Genomic DNA, 13,578 nt, shown 5'->3' on the forward strand with positions numbered 1-13,578 from the left:
ATTTCTTATAAAAAATAATGGACACCAAACAAAAGAATGTAATCACCCTTATAATCAAAGATTACATACATTATATTATCAAACGTAGTAATGTAATTAAGATTACATTACATTACATTACATTACAAATTTGATTACATTACAAGCTCAATTACATTACACCCAACCAAACATAACCTAATAGTTCAATAACGACTATGCAAAATATCATCAAACATTTGAAAATGTAATAGGCCAACAAGTAGTAAAGCCCAATTCTTCAACACTATGTATTATAATCAGCCCGGCCCGATTAACATTTCCGGACTCCCCGTACGCACATAAAGGAGCGTGCGGTCGAAACAAATATCGCTGCCGAGGAGCGCGCGCGAGAGAGATGGGGAGGAGAGGCAAGGCGATTCTGCCGACCGCCGCGATGCTGCTATGCTCAGTCTTGATCCTAATCGAATGGTCGCAATCCGCCGCAGCGCTGTGGCTGAGCCTGCCGCCGCATGCGATGAAATGCGTGTCGGAGGAAATCCACGCCGGCGTCGTCGCCTTGGCGGACTATGCCATCGTCCACGAGGGCGATCCGCAGATGGCGCCCTCCGTCACCGTCAAGGTGCTTCCCTCTCGGCTCCCTTTTGATCATCGCCCCTTATTTGTGGGAAATCTTTGATTTTGACGCCTCTAAACTCGTAGCCAATTTGTTCGTCGCTCAGTCGTTTTTAGGTTATTATCTTGATGGAACACGAATCAGTCGCTCATAGCGAGACAGGACGGCATAGGGTTTGCTTCGTACTATCAACTGGTTGAGATTTTAGATTGTCTTACATTTAGGTTTCTCACAGTTTTATGACACATCTAGAAGATAATGAGTGCGTGATTATGGAACTCGATTAACTATCTACACAACTTGTATCACATTTTCTACCTCTTTCCCAAAATATGGTCAAGATTCATTTAAGGTAATCATGTGAAAGTTGCTGTTAGGAAATGGCAATTACATATTATCATTTAACAATCAATACAATATGACTAAACACTCAATTTTGATGTGCATTTTCGTAATTGGACAGAGTGTTGGATGCGAGTACATTGAGGGTAGATGAAGAGTCCAACTATCTCTATCTGATAAGAATTACAGCTGGTGATTTGGATGTTGAAATTTCTTTCTTATATGATAAGAATCACGACATTGCTTTTCATGGAAGAACACTGTATTACACCTATCTGCATTGTTCTTTCTTAATCAGAAAAATAAGGAGGCTCAAATTAATCATACAAGTTTGAGATCAAGCCTTGGTTCTTCGATCGCTCAGAAACAGAGTTTGCTAACTTACTCTTTCTAGTTGCTATGCTATCCATTTTTCTTGTTTTCCTACATTACTTCTGAATTAATAGCTATGTTTGATAGTTATCCATTTGTAACTATTTCTTACTTTTGATTCATTGGCTACGGATTAGTAAATTGAATATGGGATTCAATGGTGGAGTTTCCCTACAAGTTCTTTTAGTGGCATTACCATGTAATTCTTATAATTCAGCCTTCAGTTACTCATGGAAAGATTGTTGGCAGTTGCTCATTGGGCAAGTCTTCACAGATTAATAGAAATTGAACAAAACTGCTTCTCCATGTATCGCAGTTGCAAATGTTGTGGACTTCACCATTCTAGCAAATGAACATTTGAAGCCTCATTTACCTGCAAATCAGATAATCATCGATATCAACAGATTTGCCTTTTTTTCATTTCAGGTAACTTCCCCGAACGGAGATATACTTCATCACAAGGAGAATGTTACAGCAGGTCACTTTGGGTTCACTGCCGATGACCCGGGCAACTATCCGGCGTGTTTCTGGCTTGATCCTCATCACAGTGGAAGAACTGGAGCAAGCGTTAGCATCAACTGGAAAATCGGCATTGCAGCGAAGGACTGGGGAAACATTGCTAAGATAGAAAAAATTGAGGTCTGAGTTAACCGATAAACTGCTACTACGAATTGTCCTCCAGTAAAACTTCATTTTGAATAGTTCGACTTATTTTCCCCAGGGTGTTGAGCTTGAGCTGAGGAAGCTAGAGGAAGCCGTGGAGGTGATTCATGAAAATTTGTTGTATCTCAGAAAGAGGTAAACTCTGGGCCTTGAACTCATGAATTCTCTCTATTGTTGCATACAAAATCATGATTTTTTGTTTTTCAGAGAAGCAAACATGAGGGATCTGAGCGAGAAAACAAATAATCGAGTTGCAACGTTCAGTATTTTGTCCCTTGGCGTTTGTATAGTTGTTTCTACATTGCAGTTGTGGCATCTGAAAGGTTTCTTTCTTAAAAAGAAGCTCATCTAATTATTTCTTTAAGCTCCATTCCATGTAGAAAAATAAAAAAAAATAATTTCATTTTGTTGGTTTCAGTATTGTTAATTTTAATCTTAACTTTTGTTTTGTCTATAATATGGCCTTGGAACACGCAATCACTGAGGTGTCCAAGTCCTGTGAAAACTGGCAGTAAACAATATATTGGGCATCGTTTTTCTCTTTCTGGGAATCTGGTTCTGTTTCTGGGACATGAAGTCTATGTATTTCAGGAAATTAGTTGAATAAATTCAATGTCTATATTCTGAATTTATTCGATCAGGGAAAATTACAATAGATTCCTTTTTGGGATACGGGAGCCGGACTACATGTCTACCCACTCAAATATTTGGATTATTAAAAAAAAAAGAACGAAGCTCCCGTAGATGCCATGAAATGATAAAGTATTTAAGGGAATAATTAAGAGGATTATTGTTTGATTCCAATAGGATGGAATATTTTGAAGGTGAGCGAGTTTCGAGTATTTATATAAATTTGCTGAACTGAGAGTATCTCTCCACCGTCTGGCGCTGTGAGACAGAGATTTTTTTTTTTAATCCTCTATGATAGACTAATGGCTAATGTATAATATTATGTTACTATAAAATTTAGGGATCATAATAGTTGAATTATCGCCCTCCTCTATGTACTAGTCACTTTTCAGCAATTAGCCATATGTGATTTATCTTCTCCTGACTTAGGGATGGATTGACGGGACGCTGGGATGAGCCAACCACCTTTTGCCAAGATGTGAGAGGGATTTTTTAAATTTTTTATTTTTGAATTTAAATAAATTATTTTGGGTCGTCGTTTGGGCGAAGCAGTTTTGATTGGGCCGGCCCGAAACAGGTCCGTGAGCTAGCAGCTTGACACGTTATGCCGAGAGAATCCTGTTTGCTGTCCAACGCCGCACATCCTTGGTCATTCGCATTCATTCCCGTCCCCAACAATCGTTTCTTTCCTCTTTCTCTCCTCTCTCTCTCTTTTTCTCGTCGTTGTCGTCGTCTTCCTTTTCCTGCCCAATCGCTTGGCGTGCTCATGGCCTTCTTCTCCCACCACCACCTTCAACAGCCGCAGCCTCCGGCGCAGCAGCAGCAGCAGCAGCAGCAGCTGGGAATCCCATTCAGGTGTCCCACTTTTCCTTTCTTACTTTCATTTTTTCCTCATCGGCAACTCCAAGGATCAACCTGAAAATTTCAGGAATTTCGTGCCGATCAATGGTCAAATCTCCGCTCCTGTCGATTTCAGCTCCGCTGCCTTAGCCGATCCTACCCATCACGCTGGTACTCACGTTTCCTCTTTCCGATTACTAGGGTTTCATTATGGTTCATCCAGTGTTAAAAATCCTTCCTTTTCTGGGTTCTGCTTTGTCAGTCGGTCGTGTTATGGGCCTCGCCCCAGGCGCTGGGACGGTGGTGGATGGAGGATCGAACGGCTGGGAGCCCATGAGGAAGCGGATCAAGGAGCAGGATCTTCTGGAGAACTCCCAGATATCATCCATTGATTTCCTTCATACCGGGTCGGTGTCCACAGGATTAGGTCTCTCGCTTGATGATCGGAGAATTGCGGCTTCGTCTGGGGAGTCACAACTTCTACTTCTCCCGACCTTCGACCAGGACATCAATCGCGAGATGCAAAGAATGGATGCAGATATGGATCAGTTCATCAAGCTTGAGGTCAGTATGTTTCATTGCCTGCTTCTATGAGTTTAGTACTATTTATGGTTCCAGTGGTTCATATTCATTTTCTCCTATATTTTCGTGGATTTTTTTTTTGAGCAATCTAATTGACTATTTGACTGCTCACTAGAGCCTGGTTGATGGAAAAGTGTTTTTTTTCATATGATTCTGCACGAGCAACTTTATGCGACTTGATTGACTTAATGTTTTTCTTCAGCGCTGCACTTCACTGGCTGTTCCAATTAGAATTTATGGCTTATAGTTTCTTTAAATAAGAAATCTTAGTTTGTGAAGTTTGTACTGAGTAACTTGAAAGACGACCCAATAATTCAAGTTGCTAATTAATTCACCGAGTTGTTGCTATCATGATTCATTGTGAAATACTTCTTTCTATTTTGTTTTTTTACTTTCATTTTGGTCTGATGGAAAAGCATATGGACATGTAATCTTTTCAAGTCCAGCACTTGGAGGAGCTTATTAAGAGGTCATGAAAAATTTTCCTGATGAAGGAAACAAACTCTGACTGATATGCTTTTGATATTTCAATGAAAGGGAAATCCCTTTAGATGTCTGAAGTAGGAAATCTTCTACCGTGTAATAATTTTGTTGGCATGCGGCAAGTACCAGATTTTACTTGATCCAGTATTTGATTGTGAATCATGGAGTAACAGGTGATATTGGTGTTGTTGCTTTGATTTACAATCTGCTAATTTCTAATTGCATTTTGGATGCTTTCAGTTACAATTTCATCTGATTCCATAGGATAAGTTAATTATCAATAGATTTGATTGGAGATACTGTCCTCGAAATAATTTTGAAACGGAATGTGTTATACACCTTGACAGTTATTCCTCTCCAAAAGAAATTCAACGTTAGCCAATACTCGAAAAAGAGCTGATGGGTCATTGGTGAAATTGCCAATCTATATTGTAATCAGCTTTCAGGCCTTTGATTCTTCTTTTTCTAGCTTGGCAAATTATAAACTCCTTGTTCATCTCTGTTTCTAGTTCACTTATTATTTTGTAATTTATAATATTTTATCTTCTGGTGTATCATTGCATCATCAACTCAACTATTTAGGGTTGGCTTATTCAATTTTTCCCTCCATTGAGCTTTATGGAAGGCTATATCACTGGTAATATTCAGTTTAATAATTTTTTCATTACATCAATTAATATTTTCTTAGGCCTCCCTCTCCCCCTTGCACTTTTCTTACTTCCATTCTAATAGATTCAAACTCCTCAAACAATAAAAGCTATTTGTTATCTTTGAGCATATCAAAACAATTTCAATATATTTTTTCTCATTTTATCATCTATTGGAATTATGCTTAATCTTCTCGCGTATATATATATATTATATTTATATTGGAATTCGCTTATGAGCAATTTTTTTGTTTGAAAATTTTTTAGACTCAATACTATATCTTAACTCATAAACCCTAAAGCCAAACCCTAAATGGTTAAACCCCAAATGTTGTGCACCGCACATGCACACACTTCGAGGTGCGCAACATAGAATCGGGGTGCTCGGACATGCGAGGGTTGCCCATGGGTGTGCAGGGTATATATATATATATTACTTTAGCTTTTCTAGTATCTTCATGCGTATGCTTCAGTATTCTCATATTTGTTATATAACTTGTATGTGTTATTTTCTTTCAGTCCATAAGTATAGATGGTTGTACAACAACGTTTAATTTTTTTTCACTTAAGATTCATCTAGTGAGATAAAGTTTGGTTGTCGTCGTCGTAAGATTCATTATGCCCTTTTCCATTTTGACCTTGCATTCTTTATCTTATTATCAATATCTTCATTAATATCGGTTCTTGTTGAATAATAGATTCAATTAATATTGCAGTACATATACCTGGCAAATTGCTAAGCTTGAAATTGAACAACTCAGTTCAATATAAGTGTTTTTACATTTCATACCCTCTTTAATCTGCAAAACTGCAGTTTTTAAGCAGCAACATTTGCATTCAGAACTGTCATTTGTAAGAATCCACTTGTACACATGTCAAAATGTGCAGGGTGAGCGTCTGAAGAAATCAATAATGGAGAAGCTTCAGATGAAACAATTTCAAACTCTAGCTTCATTGGAGGAGAAGATCCGGAGGAAGGTAAGAGAGAAAGAATCAGAAATGGACGGCATAAACAAGAGGAATGCAGAGCTCGAGGAACAGTTGAAGCAGTTGGCCCTGGAAGCAAGCACATGGCAGCAAAGGGCAAAGTACAATGAGAGCTTGATAAATTCCCTCAAATATAATCTCGAGCAACTATACGCTCAGAGAAAAGACACAAAGGAAGGGTGTGGAGATAGCGAGGTAGATGATGCAGCCTCGTGTTGCAACGGGGACATGGGTTTGCAATTGATGTTGAAGCAGGACAACGATATGGAGTCTAAGGTGTGTAAGGTGTGCGGCACGAATGACATTTGCATGCTTTTATTGCCCTGCCGGCACCTATGCCTCTGCAAAGAATGTGAAGGCAAGCTTAGTTTCTGCCCATTGTGTCGCGCCTCTAAATTGATTGGCATGGAGATCTATATGTGATCAAAGGCCTCTGGAGATGCTACCCACCTTGTCTGCAATAGTTGTGAATATCTCCATCTCCCAAATTAAAAGGACAACGATAAATCAGACTTTTATGCTCTGTTGTATTTAAATATGTTACTGTGGTGTGTTTCGTTAGAGTCGAACTGCGTCATTTAGTCTTTCATATCAAACTTGAGATAGAAAATTCTGATGTTTCTTGGGATGTGTTCTTTAACTGGTCATCTGATGCAGTTCAGCTAAATTGAGAATTGGTGGCCAAACCAATCAAAAATCAGAATTTGAAATGAGGTATCGACAATCCTTTATTGTTGTTCTGCATCTTTTTCTTGTGTAAACGTTGAACAGAATGATGGTTGTTCCTTTAACGTCTCTTCATTCTTCCTTTCAACGTTCTTTATGTTTGGTTCCTTTTCATCCAAGATTAGCTTTCCTAACTATTTGAGATTAGTTGCATAAATTTTATTCTTTAACCAAGTTTTTTAGTTAGATTACAATCCAAATCGGTTAAATTATTTCTAGTATAATACTTCTTTTCTCATCCTATTATTATCTTCCACTCTAATTAACTCAATTTTTTTCTACCACAAAATTATTTGGACAAAAAGTAAAAGTGCATTTCAGTTTATGTAAATCGTCGAAAGGGCAATTTAAATTCTGTAATTTATTGAAAGAGTGTCATATCAAATATTTTATCTTAAAAATAGTTTTAGTGTTATCATAGCACAAATTATGTAATTTATCAAAAAATATCCTATCATATATTTTATATCAAAAATACTTTTACTTATCGTACACCTAATATAATATTATACCCACTATTTAGTAAATTCTAGCTTTGACGAATTTATAGAAAATTTTCATTTAAATAGGACACACAACTAAATAATGTTGATAAAGATATTTAAGTTACATTTGGTAGAGTGTAATCTACCTTATTAATTATTTTGTTTAGTTTAATTTTAAACTTATAATATAATGTAATCTGGATTATAAAAGGTAGTAAAATTTTATAATCTGGATTACAAAGCAAATACTATGTAATCGGATTATATTACGAGGGCATCGTTTAATCAAAATTTAAATATCGAATATATCCCTAGTCCACCGTGGCTGCCATCCACTACCGCCGGCGACCACCGCCGGCCGCCGATGACCACCGCCGGCCGCCGACCATTGCCCGCCGCCGGCGATTGTCGTCGGCCACAATCGTCGGTCGCCGCCGGTGATTGTGCCGTCGCTGGTTGCCGGTGGCAGCTGCCGGCGAAGGAGGCCAACGGCGACGACCGTTAGTTGCCGCAAGCTCCGGCAGAGGTGCGGCGACCATCGATAGAGGTCACAGGATATTTTTGTCATTTTATAATAATATGAATTACATTCTTTATAAAAAATAATGGACACCAAACAAAAGAATGTAATCATCCTTTTAATCAAAGATTACATACATTATATTACCAAACGTAGTAATTTAATCAAGATTACATTATATTACATTACATTACAAGAAAAATTACATTACACCCAGCCTTAGTAGTTTCCTTCCTTCAAATAAGATTTACAATTAAGAGATATTTGGAGTGTTTACCGATTTATCCGGTGACATGTGAAAAACTTTCGTACCTAGCCTGATTAATTTTTTTAAAATTTTAAAATATTAAATTCTAAATTAATATTATTATATTAAAAATACTCTTTCTTAATTAGTTAAAATCATTTAAACTTTATCAATATTATTTTGATTAAAATCACTTTAAAATAATTATAAGAGGTACATAAGTAGTTGCTACATTCTGTATTACTCTTGACGATTTGCATAATTTGAGACGGTATTTTAATTTTTACCCAAATTATTTCTCAATTTATCTCTTTCTAATTATATCAACGGAAGTAGCAAAGAAATAATCAGTGTTTGACAAGCGTCAAATCGCTCTTAGGATTGCCTTTCGCAGGTCCTGTAGAACTAAACAAATGCCCTGGGAAATACGTTACCAAAAAAAAAACAAAAACAGAAATACTTTCAAAAGTTCCTAATAGAAAATTAGAATCATTCTCAACACACACAAACAAGAAAAAACAAGGTCGATACCAGTGTTTTTGTCTTCGTTTCCTTGAATCTTTGTTGTTCGTGTTTCAGATATTTGCTTATCCCAGGAAAAAAAAAATACAAACTGGTGATTAATTTATGCACACAAGAATTTTCAGACAGGATATCACTCCAATAAGATACCTAGCCATGATACACCTTCACAGTTATGAATCAATATCATCTAACTTGCAAGTAAAGGCAGAAGCAATATTGAAAAAAAAATGAGATCATGAACAATCCACAAAGTCTCTACAGAGAGATCAATGGCACTAACAGCAGACATGCTTAGTACACAAGTTAAAAGGAGTGTCCAATATATACAGCTTCTCTAGGCAAGAAAATCAGAAATTTTCTAGTAGCAATATCTATATTTCTTTGCTGTCAGCTGTGACATACATACAATATTTTGTGATTCCAGATATTGATGAAAAGAATGTAATAGCGAAAAGAGTATTAGAATACAAACTTCCTACCTTAAGACTTAACTCCAAAGGGAATACATCTAATGGGAATGCTATAGCAACAATAACAACAACCAAGAGGTAGAACAAGCATGAACACACAATGATGCTGTAATTAGGACATGAGATGAGATAATTCTTGAGGAAGGACAGGAGATGAATGCCAAACAATAATTGCATTGGTAACTGTCAAACATTTATAACCAAAGAATTACTAGTGTCCATGAACTAATAAGAAAGATATACCTACCCTAAAATACACTTAATTTACAAAGGACCATAGTTGACAGATGTAGATGCTCACAACTTAGTAAGAAATATGTAGGAAGATGAGGTCAACTTCAATTACAGATTGTACAAAGATTTTACCTAATTAAGCATCAACTTGCAAGCTCGCAGAATGCATATTAAAACACCTACACATATCTTTCATAGCTTCGGATTCATTTCCATACTCTTTAAACAAAAATTCTTCTTGCTTGAAATTTGATGGCACTTTCCCTTCACCGTAGCAACGGCTGCACAAGCTGAAATGAAGCTTTATCTCTGTGAATCTTGATCCTATTATTGGGTACTGGCATACAGAGCAGCTGCGCCGACCATGGCGTATTCGGTCACCAGCTTCAAGCTTAATCAATGTGTCTAAGATCCCAAAACCCCAATCTGGATCGTTGAACATCTCAAGAAACTCACAGTATGCCACCATTGAAGGATCTGATTCTCCATGAACCTCCAACATGTCACTGACACCATGAGAGGGGATGTAAACAGCCCGTAGAAGTTTTATATAGGTAATTGCATCACTCCTCCTGATGGTTACCCCACCTTCATTGCTAGGCCTCCATAGAAGTGAATCAAATATAGCCCTCTTCCGCTTCTCAGTAGGACCAGAGAGAAGAGGAGCAAGGATGGCAAAGAACATCCCCAAATCCAACCTCCCTGAACCAGTGGCATCAAGTACAGAGAGAACCTTCTCGTTTATTGCTTTTATAGCTCCTTGGAATGTTTCAGGTTTGAGGAACTGAAGTAACCTTCGAAGAATGACTTCCAAGGCAGCTTTCCTGATTGATTTTTCAGGTTCCCCAGTACCAGAATAGGATATGGGAACATCAGTCTCATTCATCTCTTTCTTCAAGAGATCCACATCACAATGATTAAGCCTTGCAACCCTCTGGAAAGCCCTGATATCCAACGCAACTGCCAAATCCTGCCTTAGAACAGTCTTTCTCCCGGCCCTCTTGAATTTTGATGGCTCAATGACCAGGTATGTCCTTTCACTTTCCGTGCCACTCCCATTGGGCTTCTTCTTCTTCTGAAGAACCTTGAGATGTGCAATCGCATCATACACCTCGACCCTTTGTGTCATTTTAAATGCTTCCTTAAGCGCCCGCTTTGCTTCGTCCGACTCCCCAGCTCCTAATAATGCTACCGCCTTGTTTAACTGTGCCCGCCAGTGGTTTGGCCGCACGCTCAAAACTCTGGTGAACATCTCCGACGCCCTTGGAAATCGGCCTGCATCCATGAACAGGCCTCCGAGGTTATACAGCGCATCCACATGACCAGGCTTCAAATCAATGGCCTTCTGGAACTCCTGAGTCGCTCTCTCGTCCTCCCCCATGGCATGAAGGGCAGAACCAAGATCACAGTGCGCGTCTGCATAGTCCTGCTGCAGGAAAATTGCCTCCTCCAAAGCCTTCTCGGCAGCACGGTTCTCTCCTACACCGAACAGTGCACTTCCAAGAAGCTTCAGGGCCCTGAAATGGGTGGGACAAAGTATAGCAGCTTCCCGGTAGTGCTCGCAGGCACCCAGGATCATGCCTTCTGCTTCCATGGCGATGCCGAGGTTGACATGGATCTGAGGGAGGATTTCAGCGGATTGGGTCCCCCCAGCCTCGGCGGCCTCCAAGGCCAGTAAAAATTCTTCTTTGGCATCAGCGTGGCGGCCGATGGCATAGAGGGCATTTCCAGCGCGAAAGTGGGCGCGGGCATCAGTGGGACGGAGTTCGCAGAGGCGGCGAAAGCTAATAAGAGATTCACGGAAGAGCTGGTGCTCGTAGAGTCCCCGGCCGAGGACCATGTGGTTGTCAAAAGCCTCCTCCCTGGATCTAGCGGCGTCAGCACGGCCACGGAGGAGGGCTACCTCCTTTACAAAAGTAAGGTAATCGCGGCTTTTATCGTCCCACGAGATCCGCCGCTCAGAGGAATCCGAAGGCCCGCTGATCTCCCGCGACCACCCAGCCTCGGAGAAGGAGTCAAAGAGGCTATTGTTGTTGTTATCGTTGCTGCCGGCGCCCCCAGTAGCGGCCCTCTGGAGTTGCTTGGAACGCAGACGCTTGACGAGGATCTCAAGGTCATCTAGGAGGGTCCACGAGGAGTCAAAGGCGATGCCATGGTTGGCGGACGCCGCCCATGGAGGCGCGGCAGCGTGAGGCGGCGGGAGCTTGGGAGCGGAGGCGGAAGCCAGGAGACCATCATCGAAGAGGATGCCAGCGGCAGCAGGGGGAGTGGAGGAGGATGCCGAGGCCACAGCGGCGTCAGAGGCTGCACCAGCCGAGTCGCTTTCTTCACCTCCCGCATCAGCCGAGAGGCTCAGCCCCAAGGCGTCGAAGTCACGGTCAACGTCGCCCGCACCATCGTCGTAGGTTCGGATGAGGCCAGGGAGGGTGAGGCCGACGTCCTGGGCGGCAATGAAGTCCGCGTAGGTGCGGAAGACCTCATCAAGGATGGCGGAGATTTGGCCATCGCTGAACTTTACACGGGGATTAACAGAGACCACCAACGCCGCCATCTCCTCGCGATTCAACCCCCCGTCGCCATTAACATCGAACCGCTCGAAGATCCGCCGCACCTTCTCCGCCCGCGTTCCCCGTCCACCGACGCCGCCAACCGCCGCCATCTCTCGTCACCAAAACCCCAAAATTTGAGCTGCCTTCCCACCCCCCTCTCGCCCTCGCTCCCTCCTTTTTCCCGTGAAGCGAGAAGAGAAGAGAAATGCGAAGTGGAATGGATTGGATTACTTGGAAGACATCCAGATTTAATTTTATTTAATTCTTAATCAACATTTTAAGTAATTTAAATCATTTTGCCAATTATTACGGAACTTAACCGTTTTACCAAAACGAAAATTCTTGGACATTATATCCTTCTCGTACCCCAATCACTTACCCACACTCGTACCTTTTTTCTCATTGAGTGGATTTCTTCGCGATTCCCGGGTGCCACGTTCACTAAATTGACCTCTTGAGGCGGAGGAGGGAAGGATATGAATCATGACAGCTATAATTAAAGAGCTAACCACACAGCGTACCTAAAAATCGACGCACAGTTAAAGGCCGCAGGGATTGGATCGACAGGTGGGACCCTGGAATAACAAGTGACGGGGTAAATGAAAGGACATGCTGCTTCAGGATGATGTGGGCTGTGTACTGTTATTTTTTAAAATTTAAAAAAAAATAACGATAAATTAGAGAATAGTCTCCGATCATAATGTTAATTTGCATGTAATCTTCATTTCCAACAAATTTTATTTTCACTTGTAAAGTATTACTTATTTCAACTCTCTCATATAAATATTGTTACCTAAATTGTCCCTCAAATTTTTTAAGTATAAAAAATCCAAAAATAAGTATAATTCTTTTTAAAATAAGCACTTTATATTAAAATCGAGTATATTTTCTATTAAAATTGTCCCTATTATTTTTTAGATATAAAAAGTCTAAAAATAAGTATAATTTCTCTTATATTCAACACTTTACACTAGAATCCAGCATTTTATACTAGGATCGAGTATATTTTCTATTGAAATTAATCCTCATATTTTTCGATATAAATAGTCTAAAAATGAGTATAATTCCTATTAAATTCAACACATTAAACTAAAATAGAGTTATTTTGAGATGAAAAAAGAATCGTACTCAATTTGATAGAAAATATACTAGATTCTAAGTTACTATACTCAATTTAAGAGGATTTATACTGATTTTTAGACTTTTTTACCTAAATTTATCATGGACAATTAGGTAAAGATGTTTGACTGAGGAGTGAAAATAAAGATTTTCATGAATGAAGACTACATGTAAAGATTTATTTATCAATAGATACTGCATGTAAAATTATTCAAAAAAAAATAAATAAATAAATAAACTTTGTGTTTATGACATTATAATTTTAAAATACTTTTTAAATATTCTTAAATGAAAATTGAATACAACGAAAAGGAGGTTGGCGTCGCCTATGGATTGAGCCACAACAAATCGCGTGCGGGCGGATTGAGAAGTGGGGAATTGCCAACCTGTTGTTTTCGTCGTTTTCGATCGGGTCATTTCATTCACGGAATGCACGCTACCTACGCTTTTGCCTGTCTGTTTTTTTTTCTTATTCCTTAACTTAGAGGTTTTCTTTGCTATCCCTTTGAGCTAATTTCGAAAAATATAATTAAATTTGGATAAAATTCAAAGAGCACTCGCA

The 13,578-nt window shown here is 39.5% G+C and overlaps 3 protein-coding genes across 3 annotated transcripts; 2 read left to right on the forward strand and 1 right to left on the reverse strand.

Moving 5' to 3' along the window:
- The first annotated feature begins 356 nt into the window (after positions 1-356).
- Positions 357-2,375, forward strand: LOC121994206 (transmembrane emp24 domain-containing protein p24delta3-like). Its single transcript, XM_042548320.1, has 4 exons — positions 357-601; positions 1,736-1,948; positions 2,031-2,107; positions 2,180-2,375. Exons 1-4 carry the CDS (start codon positions 377-379, stop codon positions 2,322-2,324), a joined length of 660 nt encoding a protein of 219 aa, XP_042404254.1. The 5' UTR covers positions 357-376; the 3' UTR covers positions 2,325-2,375.
- Positions 2,376-3,277: 902 nt separating this feature from the next.
- LOC121996982 (probable BOI-related E3 ubiquitin-protein ligase 2) lies at positions 3,278-6,761 on the forward strand. Its single transcript, XM_042551182.1, has 4 exons — positions 3,278-3,457; positions 3,531-3,613; positions 3,705-4,006; positions 6,043-6,761. Exons 1-4 carry the CDS (start codon positions 3,369-3,371, stop codon positions 6,562-6,564), a joined length of 996 nt encoding a protein of 331 aa, XP_042407116.1. The 5' UTR covers positions 3,278-3,368; the 3' UTR covers positions 6,565-6,761.
- A 2,507-nt stretch (positions 6,762-9,268) lies between these two features.
- Positions 9,269-12,103, reverse strand: LOC121996983 (uncharacterized TPR repeat-containing protein At1g05150-like). Its single transcript, XM_042551183.1, has one exon. It carries the CDS (start codon positions 12,005-12,007, stop codon positions 9,485-9,487), a length of 2,523 nt encoding a protein of 840 aa, XP_042407117.1. The 5' UTR covers positions 12,008-12,103; the 3' UTR covers positions 9,269-9,484.
- Positions 12,104-13,578: the final 1,475 nt, after the last annotated feature.

Source organism: Zingiber officinale, chromosome 6A, assembly GCF_018446385.1.
Source record: "Zingiber officinale cultivar Zhangliang chromosome 6A, Zo_v1.1, whole genome shotgun sequence".
Classification (NCBI taxonomy): Eukaryota; Viridiplantae; Streptophyta; class Magnoliopsida; order Zingiberales; family Zingiberaceae; genus Zingiber; species Zingiber officinale.

Bases quoted from the DNA above. Each gene is read 5' to 3' on its own strand.
- LOC121994206 (XM_042548320.1), top strand. From the start codon at position 377: ATGGGGAGGAGAGGCAAGGCGATTCTGCCGACCGCCGCGATGCTGCTA. The intron at 602-1,735 runs GTGCTTCCCTCT...TTTTCATTTCAG, and splicing joins CGCCCTCCGTCACCGTCAAG to GTAACTTCCCCGAACGGAGA. The intron at 2,108-2,179 runs GTAAACTCTGGG...TTTGTTTTTCAG, and splicing joins TTGTTGTATCTCAGAAAGAG to AGAAGCAAACATGAGGGATC.
- LOC121996982 (XM_042551182.1), top strand. From the start codon at position 3,369: ATGGCCTTCTTCTCCCACCACCACCTTCAACAGCCGCAGCCTCCGGCG. The intron at 3,614-3,704 runs GTACTCACGTTT...CTGCTTTGTCAG, and splicing joins CGATCCTACCCATCACGCTG to TCGGTCGTGTTATGGGCCTC. The intron at 4,007-6,042 runs GTCAGTATGTTT...CAAAATGTGCAG, and splicing joins ATCAGTTCATCAAGCTTGAG to GGTGAGCGTCTGAAGAAATC.
- LOC121996983 (XM_042551183.1), bottom strand. From the start codon at position 12,007: ATGGCGGCGGTTGGCGGCGTCGGTGGACGGGGAACGCGGGCGGAGAAG.